Source organism: Parasteatoda tepidariorum, chromosome 12, assembly GCF_982258835.1.
Source record: "Parasteatoda tepidariorum strain Cologne lab strain chromosome 12, Ptep-v5.0, whole genome shotgun sequence".
NCBI lineage: Eukaryota > Metazoa > Arthropoda > Arachnida > Araneae > Theridiidae > Parasteatoda > Parasteatoda tepidariorum.
In genome coordinates this window covers 1,529,859-1,553,915 of record NC_141766.1, presented here as the reverse complement: position 1 = coordinate 1,553,915, position 24,057 = coordinate 1,529,859, and the positions used below count along the sequence as shown (strand labels likewise).

The window sequence follows — 24,057 nt, the reverse complement described above, 5'->3', positions numbered from 1 at the left end:
GTAAGTAAAATCCTTTCCAGTTTTCTGGGTGTTAGTTCGAACCAAATTAACTAGTTAGTTCATGCTATACATTACTCTGATAGTACGTAAATTTTTAAAACATGACCAAAAACAGACATGACATTTTCCAGAACAGGAATACAGGAAATACAGGAAACTTAATAATTTTAAACGAATATTGAAATTCTATTTCTCTTAAGCTAAATTATCCAGTTAAGTAAATAAATATTTTTTGTACAATTAATGCTGATAACAGATATGACACTGTAAACAAAAGCACTTCTAAAACGCTTCTTCATCTACAAACCGTAGAGCATTCGAAATTGCTGCTTAGATTTCCTTTTTAAGCTTTTTCAATCATAAACAAGTGTTATCTGTTATTTCCTATTTTGTAGTTAAAAAAAAATTGGGGAAAATGTAAAATGTGACATGGCATCATGGCTGCAAAAGTTTATATTTCTTTTCAATAAACTTTCTAAAACGGAGTAAAATGTGACAGAATATTTCGTCTTGAAAGTAATTCTGAAAAAAACAGGCAACTATATTTATACAAATCTTAAACAATGTTGTAATATTTTTTGAAAAGTTTCTACGAATACTAAAAGAAAAATCTTTCCTTCAAAAAAATATTTTTCTTCCTGCCATGAAATGGCACCAAATTATAAAAACGGTTAATGTACAGAGCGCAAAAAAATAAACGGACCACCTTGAATAACGCAAAAACATACTTTCTCTGAAAAAACATACCTTTTTTCTCGATGTATTCGGATTTTTGACCACCAAAATATGGGGGTAGCCGCAATCTAGGAAATATGGTTTCTACAGGAGAAGTTTCGACCCAATAATGATAATTTTACTTTATGCGTATTTCGACATATCTCGAGAACTTTTATAGCAAATTTAAAAATTTTGCAAACAATTAAAAAAATTCTTTTATCCGAAGATAATTCCATGCGAAAAATAACTTTTAGGAGATATTTAATATTTGTTATTATCTTTTTTTTAAACAATGATAGAAAAATTTTGAACTGTAGGTATACAATTTTATACATAATTTCAAATAATGCAATTTAAAATGACAAAATACAAAATTTGAGTGAAATCAGTCGTATAGTTCTTAAGAAACTTTTAAATTTCAATTTTATTTCGAATTTTAAAAATAAGTTTTCTTTAAAATTCGATTTCTCAGGAACTACCCGCTCGATTTCATTCAAATACCATTCAATTGCCATTTAAAACTGCATTCTTTAAAATTATGTAAGAAAAATTTTATACCTTACTACTTAAACTATTATTAAATAAAGTAATAAATATTTACTAAAAATAATTTTTCGCATGGAATTATCTTTGGATAAATGAATTTTTTAATTACGTGTGAAAGGTTTTCAAATCGCTTTGAAAGTTCTCGAGCTATGGCTTAAATATACAAAAAATAAAATTAATATTAATTGGTCCAAACTTTGGATCTCTCTCCTGACCAAAATGTTGGGGCATATTTCTCAGATTGCGGGTAACCTTCATATTTAGAGGGTCAGAAATCTGAATCCGTTGAAAAAAAAAGGCATGTTTATTCAGAAAAAGTACGTTTTATGTGTATGATTTCATAACTTAAAATATCACTTGCACTAATTAATAAACATATTTGAGATCATCCCCTCAAACCATTATGATTGAGTCCTCCTAAAACGTGAAGATCCCATCATTCGATTTAAAGTTATTCAGGGTTTTTCGTTTTCTATTTTGCGTACTGAAAAGTAAGCCGAAAAAACGACGTCATCCTGAATTAAAGGATTGGTTTTTTTTTACAAATAATCTTAATAGTTTACTTCAAACATGCTAACTAAGTGCCGGGATAGCCTGATTGGTAGGGCACTAAGCCCATGTCCGAGAGGTCGTGGGTTCGATCCCTGCCGGCCGAAGATTCCTCATGTAGTAAATGGTGGCTGATGCACGTTAAATCTGTCGAGTCACCAAGTTTTCCATGTTACCATAACAAATCATACCTTTGGGGGTACTGATCCCGGAGTTGAACATTAGCAATCGCAAACCCAAAATTGGGTCGGCTGCTTAGCGACGGTTATAAATTATTAGGTTATAAATAATTAGTGCTAAGTAAGTTACAGAACCAGGCACAAAAGATACTTTCTCACATTAAAACTACGTTTTTTCGACGGATGTCGATTATTGACATTCAAAATATGAGAGAGATGGTGATCGCAATTTAGAAATATGGTACTAATAGTTACGTTAAAATAACAGTTGAAAGTTAGCGCACATTGGCATATATCGGGAACATTTTACGCACATCAAAACCTTTTCGCCCTCAATTATACTATTCATTTATCCAGAGATAGTAAATTTTATAACTGTGTGCATGTAAAAAATAATTTTAATAACTATTCCTTTATTTCAGAAGTATACAAATTTTTACATCGTTTTAAACTTTTTAATTTTAAGCAATAAAATGCAGTATTTGAGCGAAATCTGTAGATTAGTGTCTGAGTTATAAAATGTAAAGAAAAAGTCGTATTTCAAACATTCATTTCTCAAGAACTGTTCTACCGGTTTAGTTCAAATTTTGTAGTATTTCATTCAAATTGCATAGTACAAAATAACTTAAAAAATATGTCGAAATTTAGTATTATTTCATTTAAATTGCATAGTATGGATAATTTATTGCATAGTATGGATAAAATGTGTCTAAATTTTATGTTATTTAATTCAAATTACATAGTATAAAATATTTTAAAAAATATGTCCAAATTTTGTATTATTTCATTCAAATTGCATAGTATAATATAATTTTAAAAATATGTCCAAATTTTGTATTATTTCATTCAAATTGTATGTTATAAAATAATTTAAAAAGTATGTCAATCTATCTATTCAATTTTGTTCTATTGCTTTTAAATAGAATTATAAAAAAAGATAGAAAACCCTTAAAAATTATTTTTTTAACATAGAATAATCTTTGATTAAACGAAATTCATGCAAAAAAATTTCCATTCGCTTCAAAATTTACGGAGATAAGGTAAGCAAAAAGTGACATTAAGAGGTCCAAACTTTTAAATCCCGATTCCTACACTCTCCCTGCTTCGTTATTAAATGCCAGCATTTCATTACCCTCTCTGTACAGCAATCAGCTTAGATAATTTTATTATTTTTTATTAGCTTTGTACAACTTGGCCTGTTGAATTTTCTAACAATGATTTAATTTCTTTGATTTTCTATATATATATATATATATATATATATATATATATATATATATATATATATATATATATATATATATATATATATATATATAAGTTCAAAATGAAGAATAAAACAAAGAAAAATTATAGACATATGAAAAAAAGGGGGTGGGAAATAATAAGTAAAAAAAAAAAAAAAACAACAACAAACAATATTTTATTTAAAAAAAAAAAAAAAAAAAAAAAAGTGAAATGTTAATTAAAAAACCGGAAAAAAAGCCGGAAAAAAAAGATATAATCTTTTCTTCAGCCCACACGATTATATCCGCAAAACAGAGTGCTTTCTGATATTGTATCAATAAAGCCAAAGCAAAATATATTAATACAATAGTGTGAGGAGCACTCAAAAAAAAATTTTTTTTTATAAAATAACTACGTAAAAATAGATCATAAAAAGTAAATATAACATGTAAAAACAGATAATAAAATAAAATAAAAAGAAAAAATAAAATAAAAATAAAAAACATTAAAAAGGGGGGACTATAAAGCGAGTAGCAAAATCATAACAACTTACTTGGACAGTTATTTTTCAAGAATGATTTAAAAATGTTTTCGCAGAAAGATTGCCAGATTACAAAATATGAAAACAAAAGATGAAAACAAAAGCGCAAATTGAGTGTAACAAAAGGGTTCTAAAGTGTCGTTCTTACTGCACTGCTGAAGTGATTTGTTATTCTGAGTTTTGATTTGTTAGTTACCAAGGATGGGCCCGAAATGGATGTGCACAAGGTAATATTATACTGGATAATTTTAAAAATTGATCATAAATAGTTTTAGAAGATAGATGTTTATTTAAGAAAAAATATAAAATAGAAAAGAGAAACATAAATTGCCTGCTTTGTAAATAATTTTAGCCGCGGATTTGCACGATATGGATTAGTACATAGAAAAATTATTTAAATTATCAAAGAAAAAATTTTAATAGATAATTTTTAACACGGATTTGCCCGAAATGGATTTGCACATGGAAAAATTAACAAAGAAAAAATTTTAGCAGATAATTTTAACCACGGATTTGACCGAAATGGATTTGCACATGGAATTGTATAAATTAATAAAGAAATTTTTAGCAAACAATTTATCCACGGATTTGCCCGAAATGGATTTGCACATGGAAAAACTGTATAGATTAACAAGGGAAATTATTTAGCAAAGGAATTTTTAGTAAATAATTCTAACCACGGATTTGCCCGAAATGGATTTGCACATGGAAAGATTAACAAAGAAAAAATTTTAGTACATAATTATAGCCACGGATTTGCCCGAAATGGATTTGCACATGGAAAAATTACATAAATTAACAAAGAAATTATTTAGTAAATAATTTTGGCAATGAATTTTGGCCTGAAATGGATATGCACATGGGAAAATCATAAAAATTAACAAAAAAATGTTTAGAAAATATATCCACCAAAATATACGATTAATTCAATGATTTTATATAAAATTTTATTACATTAGTTGGGTATCCATTGTTTTTTATCAGATTTTGAAAGAGTTTATCGATTTGTATTTTGGATAAATAAATATTACTACATATTCTTTTAATTCTGTTCATTTCATTAAAAGTGGTATTTAAATAGATGCTCCTAGAAACATTAGAATACCAAGTAACTAGTTTATTAATATTAAAATTAAAATCATTTCTTTTATCGTATAAATCAACAAAGCAGATATTTTCAACTTTCATAATACCCAAATCCAAAAAATTGAAATTAATATTATCATCATGATTACGAAGTAAGATTAATTCCTCAGGGTATATATCACTCAATAAAACAGTAAAATCTTGGAAATTAAAGATAATTAAGTCATCAATATATCTAAAAACAAATTTAATACTCAGAGTAAAATTTTTTTCATAATAATGCAAAAATAAGTTAGCTAAGAGAGATGAATAATTAGATCCCTGTGGTATTCCATTAATTTGAAGAAAGATATCCCTTCCATTGTAAAGATAATTACTAAAAAGACAAAAATTAATCAGAATTTCCCAATAATCAAAATCGCAACAAAGGATATTTTTAAAATCATGGTAATAATTAATAATAGTAATAATGGTAATAATAGTTTTTCTTAATTTTCTTAGTGTTTTCTTGTATTTATTTATTTATTTATTATATATATATATATATATATATATATATATATATATATATATATATATATATATATATATATATATATATATATATATATATACACACTGGTGTGCAAAACTTAAGCAACAAGTGCGTTTTTTGTCATAACTCTACAAGAAATCATCCGATTGACATAAAATTTGAATATGATGTACTTAAATGATAGTAAAGGAATAATGGTGCAGAAATGAATATAAAGCTTAAAGTAGGGTATGGAACAAAAAAAGACTTTATTTGACATATAGTGGCGTTACACATGATTGCCTGAAGAAGCGTAAGTACAACTGGCAGATGTTCCCTAGTAGTATGGGATATGCCCTCCCCTTACTGAAATTGTTGCTTGCCATCGTCTCTCCGTGCTAAGCACCAGATTATCCAGGAGTTCTTGGGGTAAACGTCTCCATTCCTCCTTTAACGCATTTTTCAGCTGATGGGTGTTACCAGGAGGAAACTGTCGTGTCGCAAGACGTCTCCCTAATGCATCCCACACATGCTCTATGGGATTCAGATCTGGAGAGTAAGCTGGCCAATCCATTCGTGTGATATCTTCACTTTCCAGTAGCTCTTGAACATACAACGGTGCAGTACGAACTTGCAGTACGGTGTGGCCGGGCATTGTCATCCATAGAAATGAAGTCTGGTCCAATGGCCCCTCGGAACAGACGCACATGGGGTAGGATTACCTCATTGCAGTAGCGGTCTCCAGTTACAGAACCTCGGTCGAAGATCTGAAGCTCAGTCCTCCCGTTCAACTTAATGCCACACCAGACGACAACTCCAGGACCACCGTAACGATCTCTTTCCGCGATGTTATTGGGATGAAATCGAGCTCCAACCTCTCTCCAAATCAACTAACGTTGAGAATCGATTGTAGCACTAAAACGACTCTCATTTGTGAAGAGGACGCGACTACATTGATGAGGTGTCCAGGTTTCGTGTTCTCTGCACCACTCTAAACGGTGCCGCCGATGGCTAATTTTTAAAGGTATGCAGCGTTCAGAACGTCTAGCAAATAAGCCACCTTTGTGGAGGCGTCTGGCCACTGTAAATCTTGATACTTGTCGTCCTGTGACTGTGCACAGTTGCTGATATATGGCGCTCGCTGACTGAAAACGGTTTCTTTTCGCCTGGAGGACAATGTAACGGTCATCTCTTGGTGTTGTTTTCCTTGGACGCCACCACCAACCTTCCGAACAGCTGTACCAGTAGTTTTAAAGGCATTCCAAGCACGAGAAAAAACACTTTTGTTGATCCCGAACTCTTCGGCGACACTGGTCACACTACGCCCCTCCTCAAGCTTCCCAATCATTCTTCCTCGAGTAAAGTCGTCTAAATGATTTCTTGAAGACATGTTTCGCAAAACAAATCACTCGCACTTGCAGCGAATGTCTTTAACTACTATGCTCTTCATCCTTTTATCACAGCTTTGACCTGCGCTCGCCGACCCGCAAGGTTTACGTACACTTGCATCACCTACGACGTTTTATTTCTAAATTTTGCTTACAAATAATCTTTCTACTGAATTGCGTGCATATTATACTGCAATTTCATGGCTATCTTATACTTTGTTGGGGAGCTGTGGCCGAAAAACCACTTGTTGCTTAAGTTTTGCACACCAGTGTACATATAATAACAAGGCTACATCTCTGTTACCATTGGTGTATTCACATTAAGAAATGCAGAAAAAAGCCATAATAAGTTATCAAAAGGTTTATTAACAGGTATGCTGGTGGTTATAACATTTCACATCTCCACTCCACACAGGAGGGGATGTGGACAAATCTCCAGATGGTTATTGGAACATGTTATTCAGCAAGAGTCATGCGAAAACAATCGGTCTCACATTAAATACTACAGATATTGGTGTACTTCGGTCCCAGTCGTACATGCCTTTGTAACTCTACGCAGTATGGAAAATCATTTACTGCTTCCTAATATGGAAGTGAAAGAGGGACAAGATTCTAAAAATAACTCCTCCTTTCAAATATAAATCTAATTATTATTCAATGGTATATTTTCAGCCTTGAATTCCCAAAATAGAATATCTCTACTCTTACTCTTTAACAAAGACATTTTATGAATCCGAAAGAGTTTTAATTCTTTTATTAATACAAAAGTATTTATTATTTTTGTATTACATCCCCCCCCCCCAAAAAAAAAATTTTGGTTAGCCAAAATAAAAAAATTTGGAATACTTTAAATTTTTAAACTTTAGGTTGGTACGACTGTTCCTTTTCCCTAATACAAATAATATTTTTTCAATTATGAGAAGAAAAAAAATTATTTACAATGACGAAAATATGAAAAACATGATTATGCAATTTATCTGTTTAGTCAATTAAACAGAAAGAAAAATGAAACATGTTTATAAACTATTCTACTAAAATTTTCAAAAATTTTTTCTCACAAAAATATACAACTTTTTATGGAAACGAACTGGACAACAAGTGTCATTTATTCAGAATTTAAGATTCTGTGTGGTTAAAAGGGGTTATTTACTTGATGAAAGTCTGTATTCCTCGTTAAAATGGAGGAAAACAGAATTTCATGAAGCAGAGGGAAAATGAGAGATCCAGATTGGACAATATAAAAATAGTTTATAAAAACTTTTCTCACCTTATTGAGAAAAAAAGTTCAACTTACATCGCCCTCACATCAAAATGATGTAGAGGTAAACATCTCCACACGTCATTCGGATCTCTCAAAAATATAGGGCTTACTTCCTCCCTTGAAGAAAGTAAAAAAATTTCTTTTGCTTTGGACTCTATTCATGATTTAATTTCAACATTTGTGGGTTGGGATATTTTCTAAACTTTGATACATGTACTATTTCAAAATTTCGTTTACTTAAATTATTCTTTTTATTTATTTTGTAATTAGTTTCTGAAATTTTTTGAAGAATTTTATACGGTCCACTAAAAGGAGGTGACAACTTCCTCGTATTAGGATAAGTAAATTCTTCAAACATAACTAATTCATCAGTTTTAAATTCTATATCTAAAAATCTAGCATCATAGTAGATTTTATTTCTTTCATGATATTCTTTAGTTCTTTGAATTGCTATTTTTTTTGCTTCCTCAACAGGTGGATAGATTCCTTCATTTAAGGGATTTTCATAGGGGAGTCTACCATGTATGAGGTATGCAGGTGGAAATTTTGTTACAGAATGGGGAGTTAAGTTATAAGTATAAACTATATCCTTTAACAAAGTAGGCCAGGGAGTTTTAGTGGGTTTTTCATTGATTTTACATTTCAAACTCGTAATTATTGTTTGACCAAGGCGTTCTACCTTGCCATTAGACTGCGGATGATGTGCAGTTGTCAATAATTGTTGAATTTTATTATATTTCAAAAACGTTTTGAAATGAGAAGAAGTAAAGGCAGCGTTTCTATCACTAAGCAAGGATTTAGGAATTTGATTTTGAAAAATTTGATGTAAAAAATTTGTATAGGTTTCTGAGCTAATGGATTTTGATGCAAAAGCCCAAATGTATCTTGTGAGGTGGTCAATAATTAAAGTTAAATATTTTTTTGTTGAATTATAGTAATTCAATTCACCAACACTATCTATTGCTAGCAAGTCAAAAGACTGATTAACAGGGGGTAAGGATTGTAATAATCCAAATCTTTTTTGTCGCGGTTTTTTATTTAGTTGGCACGTATGACAATGTTTACAAAATTTTGTTATATCTGAAGTTATGTTCTTCCAATAATAAACAGGGGTTATTAAGTTAATCATCTTTTGCATTTCTGGATGATTAAATTTATTATGAGCACTTTGCAGAAGTTTTAATCTTAACGAAAATGGAACAACTATTTTAGTAAAATTTTTCTTACGTACACATAAAACATTATTGACATCAACAAAATTACCTTGTAAGTTTTTTTTCCTTTGAGCTTCAACAATTTCATTCTATTTTAACAAATGTGAAACATGAGCATTATTATTGTTACCATCAATTTTGACAAGTGAATGTGTTGCATCTCTCGAAAGCCAATCTGCTTCAAAATTAGTAGAACCTTTTGTGTATTTAATATCATATTCATACATACTTAACAATAATGACCATCTAAATAATCTACCTTTTAATTTTTTAACATGTTTTAGCCAAACTAAAGCAGCATGGTCAGTATGTATGGTGAATTTTTGGCCAAAAAGATAATGATGGAATTTATTTAAAGAATCTACAATAGCAAGACATTCAAGTTCCGTAATTGCATAGTTTTTTTTTTCATAGTCCCTTAAGAAACGTGAATGAAAAGCTACAGGATGCACTACACCACATTCATCTGTCTGTTTTAACACAGCACCAATTCCAACTAACGATGCATCAACAAAAAGATGACATTCATGATTATTGTTGAAAATGTTCAAAATTGGTTTACAAATAATAGCATTTTTTAAAAGTTCAAAAGATGGTTGACATTTTTCTGACCACACCCATTTTACATCTTTCTTTAACAAGTTATTTAAAGGATGTCGAATACTTGCATAACTATCAATAAATTTATTGTGAACATTTATTGATCCAAGAAATCTTTGCAATAATTTTGCATTTTTAGGGGGTAATAATTTTTTAATCACTTCAATATTATGGTTATCGGGTGATACAATTCCTTTATTAATTTCATATCCTAAAAATTTTATTTGTTTTTGCACAAATGAACATTTTGAAAGTTTTAATTTCAAGTTTTCTTGTTGACAAATATCAAAAATCTTTTTGAGGTGGGTTAAATGTTCATCATAAGAATTAGAAAATATAATGATATCATCGAAATAGTTTGTAGCAAATTTAATTTTATGTTTATTTAAGATTCTACGAACTGTACGTTGAAAAATGCTCGGTGCATTCTTCCAGCCAAAAGGTAATCTTAAGTATTCAAATAGACCATTGTGAGTAGCAAATGCTAATTTCTCAGTGTCATCAGGATGAATACGAACATGATGATATCCCTGTGATAAATCTATTTTAGAATAATAACTACTATTAGACAATTTTTCAATTAAAGACTGTATTAAAGGTAGAGGTTCAGAATCTGTTTTTGCAATTTGGTTTAATTTCCTAAAGTCAACACATAAACGACTCTTTTTATTTTCATCTTTTTTAAAGACTAAAGTTACTGGGTCAGCATAAGGGGATGAACTTTCTTTTATTATGTTATTTTTTAACAATTTCTCTATTTGTATATCAAATTCTTGTTGCTGTTTTGGGGATGTTTTGTAAGGCCTTAGAGATATAGGTAAATCTGAGGTTAACCTGACTCTTTGGGGTTCCATTCTGATTTCTCCTACATCATGTTTGTGTTTCGCAAAAACATCATCATAACTTTTTAAAATTTCTTTTAAGTCCACATTTTTTATCTCGCTCTCATTTTTTATTTTTTCGTCGATATTAACCTGATAATGTGTGCACTCATTACCTGGATCTATCTTCGAATCATTTGAAATTTTTGGACATTCTTTCTTTTTCCTATTTTTCCTTTTCCTTTTATTTTTGTTACCCTTTACCTTATTTTTTTCAATGTTTACTTTTACCGAAACATCTTTAACTTTTATTTTTTCAACATTTTTAACCTTAACATTTTGACAATTTTGCTGTCTAATGTGTAAAGATAAGTTGTCACTATTAGAATTAGCAGAGGTGATCAATCTCTTACCAAACTGAGTAACAACTGGCCCGACACAGTCAATAAACAAACAAAAATCTTTGCAAGTCTGCAACCCTAATAAAGCATATGGTAAATCAGTATCAATTATAAAAAACTTAGCTGAGTTAACAATTTCGCCTATTTTAAGGGGAAACTCACAAATTTCGTTAAGTGTTAATTGTCCTTTCGTTTGGGTAACGTTTAATTCCTCACATTTTTTAATAGGAATATTTAATTTTAACACCAAATCTTTTGGTATTATATTCAATGTTGACCCGGTATCAACATTCAATAATATCTCTTTGTTTACATTTTTATTTTGTTTCGGACGTCCCTTTTGGTACTTATTTTCTACTTTATATTCATTTAGGTATTTATTTTCCCCTTGATATCCATTTAGGTATTCATTTTCAACTTTATATCCGGATATTAGTAATTGCTACTGATTACTTGTCATATTTTGAACGTTCACTTCAACCTCATTATAAGGGTTGTTTACACACGAGGAGCCCATGTGAAATTGATTCAAAAGTCCTTTCTTTGAGCAATATTTACATTGATTAAATGGGTTCTCCTGTGTTGTATGATGTATTTTGGGTTTTGTCACATTCGGGGTTACATTTTTATTTTTAGGACAAGCCGGAGCTTTATGTCCTGGTGCATTACATTTAAAGCATTTAATGTCATATTTTGGGTTTTCCATTTTCTTTGTAAAGGGTCCCTTATTATTTTGAAATTTATTTTGAAATTTATTTTTATCTAAATCACTTTTAATTTTTTCATAAATTTTAAGTTTTTGTTTAAATTCAAAAAGATTATTGGCTCCATAAAGAATTGATTTCTTATTTGTTTGGTCTGGCATTCCCTGAATTATGTAAGTGATTAGAGCTAAGTCATCAATATCACTTTGAGTTGCAATTTCTTTCATTTTTAGGGAATATTATTGATGTGTTTTATTATACCTTTGCTTTCTTTTTTGCAACATTGCATGTACTTCTGCACTATTACAACTAAGTCCAAATTCTTCAAGCAAAAGAATTTTTAATTTTTCATAAGAATTTAAATGAGTTTCACTTCTAATTAAAGTTAATGCATTAGCCTTCAACCATCTTTTAGCAAATAAAAATTTTTGCATATCAGACAATTTAAATAAATTAGCATGAGTTTCAAAATTTTCAAACCAAGAATTAGTATTTTCATGGCGATTTCCATTAAACATAGGGGTAACTGCTTCTACATCAGCGAAATTAACTATTAATTTAGTTTCAGGTTCTCTATTATTTAAATCATTACTAGAATTTTGACTATAGGTTGCCATATCTTTATCAGTATAAACATGAGTTTGTATTTCTTTATCAGCATATATTTTAGTATTTAAACTAACTTGTGTAAATTGACTTACACAAGTTTTAATAGGTAAATGGGATTCAAAATCAGTTTGAGTTTGTTTACATTGAAACTGATTAGTTTCCTCCTCATCTTCAGAGGGATTTTCAATTACTAAAGAATTTTTTTAAAAATTGAAATTGCATAAACAAGTTAAGATGTGTTTGGCAATTTCATCTTTATTTCCCTCACTGGAAATACTTAGAATGTCTGAAATTTTGTCTAAGTCCGAAAAATTGAAAGTATTACAAATTTTTTTCAGTTTGTTTGAAAATTCTTCATTGTTAGGTTCAAAAGAAAATTCTGAAAAATTTAGAATTTTGTTACGGTTTAATGTAGAAAAATGATTTGGAAACAAAAGTTTAAATAATAACTTAATTTTGTTTGCCGTCACTAATTTAATTGACGTTTGAATCACATTTATTTCCTTTAAAAACATTTTAAATACACAATAAATAGCAATATTATATCATAATATTTAAAGAAAAAAGCAATATAAACACAAGAAATGCACTTTAACTCTTAATAATATTCTATTCAATTATTCATAATAAAAAGTTTAGAGCAAGGCTCAAATCTAATTTCAATAAAATATTTACAACCTCGCCAACGTCGACCTTCATCAATTTCGTTGAAGAGAAAAAAAAATATATAATTTTTTTTACTTTTCTTTCGCGCACTTAAATCGTAGCAATTCATGAATATTCATGATTAAGATTCGCGCACATTTACTTTTGTTTTCACAACTTGAGCAGTAAGAATTGTAGTCTCACTCGGTGTCGAATCACTACCATGGATGATGTTTCTTCCAACTTAGAGACACTAATCTTAGACATCAAACGTTTTCATGGCTGTGACAAGAAGCTCTATCCAACTTCAACATTCCATTCCAACTAGCGATGAGGTACAGGTACTTGAAAAAACAACCTCATCCTTCCTTTCCTTCGATGCTTTTTTCACTGCAGTAATTTTTCTCAACCGGGGGTGATGGAATGGGGAAAATTTCCACGAAGCAGTCAGCCTCCGTTACGCTTAGTTCCAGAGATAGAAAAGCTTAGGTTTCCTCCGCTAAGGAATAATCCTGGCGTCTTATAATAACAGGGCTACATCTCTGTTATCATTGATGTATTCATATTAAGAAATGCAGAAAAAAGCCATAATAAGTTATCAAAAGGTTTATTAACAGGTATGCTGCTGGTTATAACATTTCACATCTCCACTCCACACAGGAGGGGATGTGGACAAATCTCCAGATGGTTATTGGAACATGTTATTCAGCAAGAGTCATGTGAAAACAATCGGTCTCACATTAAATACTACAGATATTGGTGTACTTCGGTCCCAGTCGTACATGCCTTTGTAACTCTACTGTAATAAATTGAAATTTATTATAAGTTTTTTTTTTGTAATACTTTTAAAGATAGATTATTTGTCTGTAGATGGCACCACTACGGTAAAGTTTAAATTCAATCATAATGATATTTTCTTTAGGAATTTTGAATTAGTCTTTTAAAAAGGGATTTTTTTGGGTAAAATCTATGTAACTAAATTTATTAATATTTATTGAAGATGGTATTATAACTTGTATAGGGTATTAGTGGATTCATGACGGTTTTTCTCAGGGATCTTTTTTTGTTTTGGTTCTGACGTCCGCCGGATGCGGGATGACTCTGGACGTGGTAAACAGGTCAGTCTAGATTCTTTCGCCTTGTTGACGGGAGGATAAAAGAGAAGCGATGAATGTGGCTAGTAGCAGTTGCAGTACCAGTAGTAAGCAGTTAATCAGAGCAGTATCCTGGGGATACGGAGTTTGTCCGCTGAAGGAGTGGTTCGTGACAGTATCTCGGAGATGGTGGATCGTAACCTTAGGGAAAGCTAAACTGAAGTCTCTAGCGGGAAGGACTACCGGGATTAGCCAAAAGCCGATATCTTTGAGACGATGGGCCAAGTCCGAAGGAATCTATGCTGGACGTCCGGTGTCCCCCTTCTACATGCCTAAGTCGCTTGAAATTAGAATAGCTGGAGAAATTTCGAGATCCTAGCCGAGGAGTTTGTCCATGAGTTCATCTACCTTTCCGGTGGGCGGTTCCAGAGTGAAAGCAGTAAATTCCGTAGGGTACTTATAAAACTTTAAATTTTATTTCGTTAACTTTTTAGAGGAATCATTTACCGAAAATTCTGAACTGTTATGTTGTGTTATTTTTGTGTAGGAGAACAATCGGCATTTAAGTGTAATTTATAGATATCATAAACCAAGTCTGGGTTTTTAGAAATGTTAAATGAAATTTTTATTTTATAAATGTCTTTTTTTGAACTGTAGAAGTTGAAGGTTATGCTTGAGTGTTTTAAGGTTGCATTTTTGTTTTAATTAATGTATAAATGTTTATTCCCATGTTGGCATTTGGAAATGTGTGAAATTATGTTTTTGAAGATTTAGAGGTGCAATAAAAATGAGTTTTAAATGTTAAAAGTTTTCTGTAATTCATTAGATATTTGTCTACTAAATAACCTGGGTAACCGTTACTAAATTTAAATTTTGAGATCACAGCCAAAGGGGTAACGGTACACTACGCAGTATGGAAAATCATTTACTGCTTCCTAATATGGAAGTGAAAGAGGGACAAGATTCTAAAAATAACTCCTCCTTTCAAATATAAATCTAATTATTATTCGATGGTATGTTTTCAGCCTTGAATTCCCAAAATAGAATATCTCTACTCTTACTCTTTAACAAAGACATTTTATGAATCCGAAAGAGTTTTAATTCTTTTATTAATACAAAAGTATTCATTATTTTTGTATTACACACACACACACACACACACACACACACATATATATATATATATATATATATATATATATATATATATATATATATATATAGTTATTGCATAATAAGTTCTTTCTCTTAAAATTTCAAAGCTTTAATTTTTAACTAAATTAAGTGAATGAATAAGAATTATTTTATTTTCAATTTCCCATAAATTAATAGTAATTTATTAACAGTAATTAAGCTAAGATGAATTAGGAGATAATTTCAATATTTGTTTATTGCTTCGGTATAAACAATTAAAAAACAAACCCTAGTGATATGTATCAAAAAAAATTTTATTAAAAAAATTCTCGAAGAAATATCCTAATAAATAGTACAGTACTGTTAATAAATAGTGCGAAAATGCAGCAACAGATCGACCGTAAATAAAAAGAAAAAAGATTTCCATTTCTAGCAATGCTCTTGAATGTTGTCTTTTGCTTTATACTCAGAGCCCGTACCAACCATTTGGGAACGGGTTTACATTACGTCTATAGCAGCTCTAACTTTCTTATGAATGATACGTAATATCAGCGCAACGCAGTTACCACAAAACAACTGAGTTTGTGAAGAACCAACATACGATAGCGCACAATGTGAGAGAGTGAAATTTCTCTTAAAATTTCCATTTTGTTCCTACCCATCTTTTTCATAGTCAAAAATCCTAATTTGAGGAAAAGAAAAAGATAAATTTATTTAGTGAGTTTTGGATCTGATTCCATAACTTATTTTATAGTTTTTTCTACTTAATTAACATGTCTTAGGTCAACCCTTTGAACCATTAAGCTTAATTTTTAGTAAGTAAATTCTGATCATTAGAGGAAAAATTCTTTTTTTCCCCTTCACTATGCGTCATCTAATTGCAAATTTTTAGAAACATATCCTTAATACAATTGAAATGAAACTTAAACATAATTTTCAACATCACCTCATAGAATTCTAAATCTATTTTATTTCCATGAAGTTACAGAAATCCTCTAAAATGTAATTGCAGTGTAAAATTTTCTACGTAATTCTCTGATTTTTTAATAAGTAACGAAAATCCTTCTAAATTAGAGAAAATTAAGGGTTGAAATGTATAAAAAAAATCAAAGATTGAGATTATTTTACTAAAATCTTTTTTTTTTTTATTTAGAAGAAAGGCAAGAAAGCAAGACAAGGAAAAAGTGGGGTTTTAAAAAAAAATAAATCAGAGTTTTGTAAAAATTTAAAAATCTACTCTTGAGTATGTAAACTATTACACAAAATAGTTCTTGTGTTAGTTTTACATAAAATTGTTCTATGTATTTGTAGGTTGCGCGTACAAAGGAGAAAAATACGACCATGGTCAACAAGTTGAAACAAGTGAGGCATGTCTTAATTGTACCTGCACTCGCGGAGTTGTTGTCTGTTATCTACGAGTATGCCAAACGGCAACTGCTCCTCCTTTAGGCTGTTTTCTGGCAAGGGAACTTGGTCAATGCTGTCCTACACTTGTATGTGGTAAGTAATCTCTAGACGCAATTATTATATTTTATAACAGCCGACCCAATTTTTTTCGGGTTTACGACTACTAATGCTCAACTCCATAGCCTTGTCATTTTGAACCCGATCCAAAAGACAAGGAAACTCCTGGATCAAGTATTGGGAGAAATTTACCCTCGTGGTAGACGTTTTGAGGGAACTAACCCGCATTTGCGTTACATGGAGAAGTAAACCACGAAAACCGACAAAGTTAGCCTGATGGGGACTCTCACCCATGATCCATCTACCACTGAGGATATTTTACGTCAGCACTATGGTCAGGGCAAGCCGGATGCGGAATTCGTATCGACCAGCCATCGCTGGGATTCGAACCTGGTTCACCTCATTGGAAGGTGACAGCTCTATCCCTGAGCCATCACAGCTCAAATTTGATTTATAGTTACTTTTCTCGCCTCTAAATACAAATGATTCAATAGTTTATGTATCTTCATTCCACCTGCCTCATATTAAGTCTTAAACTATTGGAAAAATTACCCGAAATTTCAATTATCTAGCACTGTATAAATTATTTGGTGTGCTAGTTAGCAGCCCTTCACCTTTAGTTAAGTTTCAATATTTTTATTATTTCTGATCTTAGAAGAAGAGAAAAGGAAGCTGGAATAGATAGAAAATAATTTTAAAGAATTGCAACAACAAAAAAAGTAGAAAAACGATCATTTTAAATAATTTTTTCCCAGTTTCATCCCCTCAAAATCAATCTTACAACCTAATTTGTAAAAGCAGCGATTGGACGTTCCGGTACTTTTCTGTCAAGCGGAACGTCGTAAATCGTGTTTTTATTAATGTATAACTCTTTTAATTTTAAGTTGTGCTTTAAAAAAAAAGAAAAAAAAACTTATAGAAAGCTCGCTTATATTTAAAAAAAAAAAAAAATAGAGAGAAAAGAGAAATATGTTCCATATATTAAGTATTGGGATTTTTCCTTTCAAATATAGTTCGAATTACACCATATTGGAAATTCTATAAAATACAGTCTAGGAATTTTCGTGAATAAAAGTCGATTTTTTTTTATTTATTTATTTTCTTTTACATGTTACGCTAAGAAATGGAAGACACCTAAAATAAAATTATTACAATATTGTATCTACGAATTTTCATTCAAACATTAATAGACAAAGTATCAATTTTTAAATTATTATGATTAAATGCTCTTAGGGGTCCTTTCAATTGAAATATAACAAAATCGAACTCGTAACCTTTCTATTGAGTTCTGATTCACGATAGAAATTGTGCCAGCGATGTATTACATTTAATTTTTTAGTAGGGGAGAGTCGGGTAGCCCCGCTCACTTAAGGAGTATTGCTTATATTTCTGTATAATATTGAGTAATAATCAAGATTTTTGTATGCTTCTATTGTTTTATCATCTAATTAAATAATGCAAAAAGAATAAACCAAAAAAAGAATAGTTTAACTTAAAAAAAATGAAATTTAGAAAAACATGTCCTGTATTCAATATATTTTCAGAACTATTGTTTACAATGTTACCAGCTGCATAAATACTCGAAACTTTGAAAATAATCTTTTTTTAATATAACAATTAATGTCCGATGGCCCATTGACTTGAAAAAATATTCTATACATATGAAATTGACAGTGGGCGGGGGTGCCCGACACTCCCCTACCTAGTAAAGATTTTTTTGATTATTCTATCTCTGATTTAATGTTGATGGATAGTAGTTCAAAAATATAGAAACTAGAAAATACATATGAATTAAAAATATATATAGAATTATTCATTTTATATAGTAAACGGAGAAAAATATGAAAATATATACGTGAGAAGTATTTATTTTTAGAAACCTTGTCAGAAATGAAATAATAAATGAATGCACATTTGCGGTTGTTAATTTAAATGAGAAAAGACGAATTCTATCAATTCAGGAAAAACGGAACAGAAAGCATCAAAACAATTTTAATTGCAAGATGAAACTTATTTGCATTTTTAATAATCTCTGTTCAACTCCTACGGCAATCAAATATATTTTGATGTTTTTAATTCCTTCTTCTGTAGTGATTCGTTAGAATTCGATTGCGTTGGTAATTTTCTTTGTTTAGACACTTAATGCGTAAATTTCTTTTACTTTAATAATAACAAGGATTCTGAAAATATGTATTAGGGTAGTCATTAAGACAAATCTTGTTTATTTGGTTATTTATATTAAATTAACCCTGCATATTTCTTTAAAAAAAATTAAATTATAGGATTTAAATGAGAGAAGTAAAGTTTTTACTTTTAGCATGTATTAAATAAATCTACTTTAAAGTACTTCTGGAAAAGCCAAATGTAATGTCAGATCATCGAGATGAAAAATATATGGTTATATATAAGAAAGTGGAAAATGCAAAATCACTCCAGAGGGCGAACAGAGGGGCTTTAAGAATTCAAATATTTGTTGTTGTCGTAGGCCATTAAGGCAAGGGGTGAGATTATTCTTGTTTTCCAGTGGCGCCATCTATGGCCAAAACTTCGACTTCTGCCACCACCCGATTATAGGGCGGACCCACTCATACATCTACAGATCGTAATTTTGACCTGAACCACAGAACGATCAATCTCCAATTCAGTTTCCCCAGAGGTATAATTTGTTATAGGAACATGGAGAACATAGTGATCCGACTGATTTAACGTGCACCAATCACCATTTACTGCACGGGGAGTCTTCAGCCGACGGGATTCGAATTCTCGTTCTCACGAACGTGAGTCCTGCTCCCTGCCAACCAGGCTATTCCGACTCATTCAAATAGTTGATTTCATGATATTTATTTATATGTAATATTCGTCCACTTATTATTATAGAGCAACTGAGATGGAGATTTCAGCCATATATTTCCTCCCTAAGAGTAAGATGTGAGTTGTAGAAGCATAAAATTATGATAATAGGGATGAAAAAAAAATTTTTTTTTTGCTTGCAGGTGGTGAGGACATATCTAAAGAAACAAGCAATTCAGTACCAGATTTAAGACCTACCTTTCAGCCCACATTTCAGTCAACTTATTCAACAGCTACAGTAGATTTAGATAAAAATGTGACATATGATGAGTTAAGTTTAGAGACAAGTGAGACTACAGAGTATATAACGAGAGAAAATAATGTAGCAAATCAAAATGATTTAGAAAATGATAGTTTAATGTTTGTTTCTTCTACAGAGGAAGAAGATCATGAATTAACAATTTTAAATAATATTCCAGGAGGTATGTACATTTTATTCATACAACGAAAAATAATTCATTTCCTTAATTGAAATGTTTTTAATAATAAGGCTCTAACGAGGATTATCTATGCATAAAAAAAATCTGATCGTTTAATATAAATATTAGCACAGTCAACTCACTACTTGAATGAAATGTTTGACTTGAATGAAAGCAGGATAACGTATGAAACGGTCAACGAATATATATATATATATATATATATATATATATATATATATATATATATATATATATATATATATATATATATATATATATATATAATAAATAAATAAATAAATACAAGAAAACACTAAGAAAGTTAAGAAAAACAATAAGTTTCATAAATAAAATAAATAATAAAATAAAATTTTATATAAAATCATTGAATTAATCGTATATTTTGGTGGATATATTTACTAAACATTTTTTTTTGTTAATTTTTATGATTTTCCCATGTGCAAATCCATTTCGAGCAAATCCGTGGTTAGAATTATTTACTAAAAATTCCTTTACTAAATAATTTCCTTTGATAATCTATACAGTTTTTCCATGTGCAAATCCATTTCGGGCAAATCCGTGGATATAATTGTTTGCTAAAAATTTCTTTATTAATTTATACAATTTTCCATGTGCAAATCCATTTCGGGCAAATCCGTGGCTAAAATTATCTACTAAAATTTTTTCTTTGTTAATTTTTCCATGTGCAAATCCATTTCGGGCAAATCCGTGGTTAGAATTATTTACTAAAAATTCCTTTACTAAATAATTTCCCTTGTTAATCTATACAGTTTTTCCATGTGCAAATCCATTTCGGGCAAATCCGTGGATAAAATTGTTTGCTAAAAATTTCTTTATTAATTTATACAATTTTCCATGTGCAAATCCATTTCGGGCAAATCCGTGGTTAAAATTATCTGCTAAAATTTTTTCTTTGTTAATTTTTCCATGTGCAAATCCATTTCGGGCAAATCCATGTTAAAATTATCTATTAAAATTTTTTCCTTGATAATTTAAATAATTTTTCTATGTGCTAATCCATATAGTGCAAATCCGCGGCTAAAATTATTTGCAAAGCAGGCAATTTATGTTTCTCTTTTCTATTTTATATTTTTTCTTAAATAAACATCTATCTTCTAAAACTATTTATGATCAATTTTTAAAATTATCCAGTGTAATATTACCTTGCGCACATCCATTTCGGGCCCATCATGGTAACTAACAAATCAAAACTCAGAATAACAAATCACTTCAGCAGTGCAGCAAGAACGACACTTTAAAACCCTCTTGTTACACTCAATTTGCGCTTTTGTTTTCATCTTTTGTTTTCATATTTTGTAATCTGGCAATCTTTCTGCGAAAACATTTTTAAATCATTCTTGAAAAATATCCGTCCATGTAAGTTGTTATGATTTTGCTAGTCGCTTTATAGTCCCCCCTTTTTAATGTTTTTTCTTTTTATTTTATTTTATTATCTGTTTTTACATGTTATTTTTACTTTTTATGATCTATTTTATTTGTTGTTATTTTATAAAAAAAATTTTGAGTGCTCCTCACACTATTGTATTAATATATTTTGCTTAGGCTTTATTGATACAATATCAGAAAGCACTCTGTTTTGCGGATATAATCGTGTGGGCTGAAGAAAAGATTATATCTTTTTTTTCCGGTTTTTTAATTAACATTTCATTTTTTTTTTTTAAATAAAATGTTGTTTGTTATTTTTTTTACTTATTATTTCCCACCCCCCTTTTTTTCATATGTCTATAATTTTTCCTTGTTTTATTCTTCATTTTGAACTTATATATATATATATATATATATATATATATATATATATATATATATATATATATATATATATATATATATATATATATATATATATATATATATATATATATATGCGTGTGCGTATACGTATTACATGATTTTACCTCCTCGTCATGGTACAATACTAGTGGTTAATATTTTTTCATTATTTATATGTTTTAAAAATAGATTAGAAGTAGGAGGTTAGCATAAAAATATTAACATTCCTAGAAGGAAAAGAGAATCATATTTTGTAGGTAGGGGCTACTCTGTATCGTCTGGAAAGATGAGTACTTCTCTTTTCTACTGCAGTTTTCATGAAAGTACTTCTTACAAATTCATTCAATTTAGGATGTACAATTAAAGTCTACCTCTGAAAAAGCATTCTCTAGTGTTCGAATATATTTTTGAATTTCCTTTTAAAAATTAAATGAATCACATCAAACAAATCTGTTAAATAAAATTGGATTAAGGAATCAAAGTTAAGCACATACCTTACCCTTTTGCAACATCTGAATGATTTAAAAATATCTTTGTATAATCAGTTAATAAAGAAAATAAATAATTGTTCTTTAAAGCTGCTAAAACTAAATTATCTATCGTTTTTAATATTTTATTTGTTAAATTAAACACGTAAATTTTTTGTCACTTTTAAAGACCAAATTTGTCTTATCTGCGGTTGAAAATTAGGCGATTTTTAAGTTCAGAGAGAGCTTTCATTATCATGTGATGTTATATGAGAAAACCATTGATTATCCATCTTTACAGTAAAATTCCATGGGATGCATTTTGTAACTTCATTTTTGCAACCACTACACCAATTTTTTAGAAGATCTTCACCTCTCTCTCTCTCTTTATTTTACAACTACAGTTAAAATTTTATTGAATTCAATATTTTCAAATTTTATCACTAAAAAAACAATTAAAAATTTTTAGATTATTACATAATAAGAAGTAAAAACATAATAAGGCTGCTTTGTTCTTCATTTAAAACCAGATAGTGCAAGAGCAATGTACTTTACTTCACAACTGGCAGATAAGGAAATTTCATATTATTTATTTATAATATTACATATTTAATTTATAATTATATTGATTACATCGAAAGTGAGAAGGGAATTCTTAGATTTTAGGAAAATTAGGACCAAAGTTAAAAATTTTAGGACACTTTTTTAAATTTTAGGACATGTCTGACCCTTGAGACAGGCACCTGCTAAAACCCTAACCTGGTCCCAAACCGCGAGTTTGCTGGAATGGAAGTAAGAATTTCGTCAGGGATGTCCGATTCCAGAAACTACTTAAAATTCTACTATCACTATGGCATAAGTTATTCACTATTTGTAATGTTATTTATTATTTGTAATTTATTTTAGTCAACACTATGCAACTCTGTAAAAATCAAATTCAGAGCTTCCAGAAAATTTATTTTTGCTTTAAAGGCATTTTGCAGGTTGACGGAATCAAGAAAAATAAATTATTACCTAACCAGTTGTTTAATGCAACGTTCTTTAAATGATTGGATTATTCCAAGATTCAAAGGCTAGAAAAAATTCCTCTCACAAATTTTACAATTTAAGTTCCCATACTGATTTTGACTCAAGGTGGAATTTCCCTCTCACAGACAAAGGGGCAATAGTATAGAATAAAAAGAACATCAGAAAAGCTACCAAACGCTAATAAATAAGTTTCTTTTTTAAAAAAAACCAGAAAGTATGCGTAAGCTTTGAAGAGAAAAATTATTTTGATCTGTTAGAAAAACGCATACAGTGGGATTTTCTTCAAAAAGGTAACCTAAAATCAGGATAATTTAACATTATCGGTATAGGTAATTTTCACGGATCAGCAGAAAATGACGAAAGCAGGATAACGTATGAAACGGTCAACGAAAATATATTTATATATATATATATATATATATATATATATATATATATATATATATATATATATATATATATATATATATATATATATATATATATATATATATATATATATATATATATATATATATATATATATATATATGGAGGTTGGCGTCAGGTATAGCTGAAATAACTATGCTTTTGTAATAACAAATTTAATGAAAAAAATAACAATAGTATAACGAATACTAAACAAAGACTTCTATTGATTCAATATATATGAACAAGGAATCTTACCTTGTTTCGGCTTCTTGTTCTGCTTTCACCTAGTATTCTCTTCCAAGGTCTTGGGCTGTAGGTAACTAATTACACTTAGGCTGAAAAATACTTCGCACAAGACGTTTAAGAGTTAAA

At 29.7% G+C, this 24,057-nt stretch overlaps 1 protein-coding gene across 1 annotated transcript in view; it reads left to right on the top strand.

The window, feature by feature from the left end:
* Nucleotides 1-24,057, top strand: part of LOC107449503 (uncharacterized) — a 114,476-nt gene that overhangs the window by 41,788 nt on the left and 48,631 nt on the right. The window contains exons 3-4 of the mRNA XM_087155848.1: nucleotides 16,542-16,730; nucleotides 19,688-19,966. Of these exons, the coding sequence (XP_087011974.1) occupies nucleotides 16,542-16,730; nucleotides 19,688-19,966 (468 nt within the window). The remainder of the gene's footprint in view (nucleotides 1-16,541; nucleotides 16,731-19,687; nucleotides 19,967-24,057) is intronic.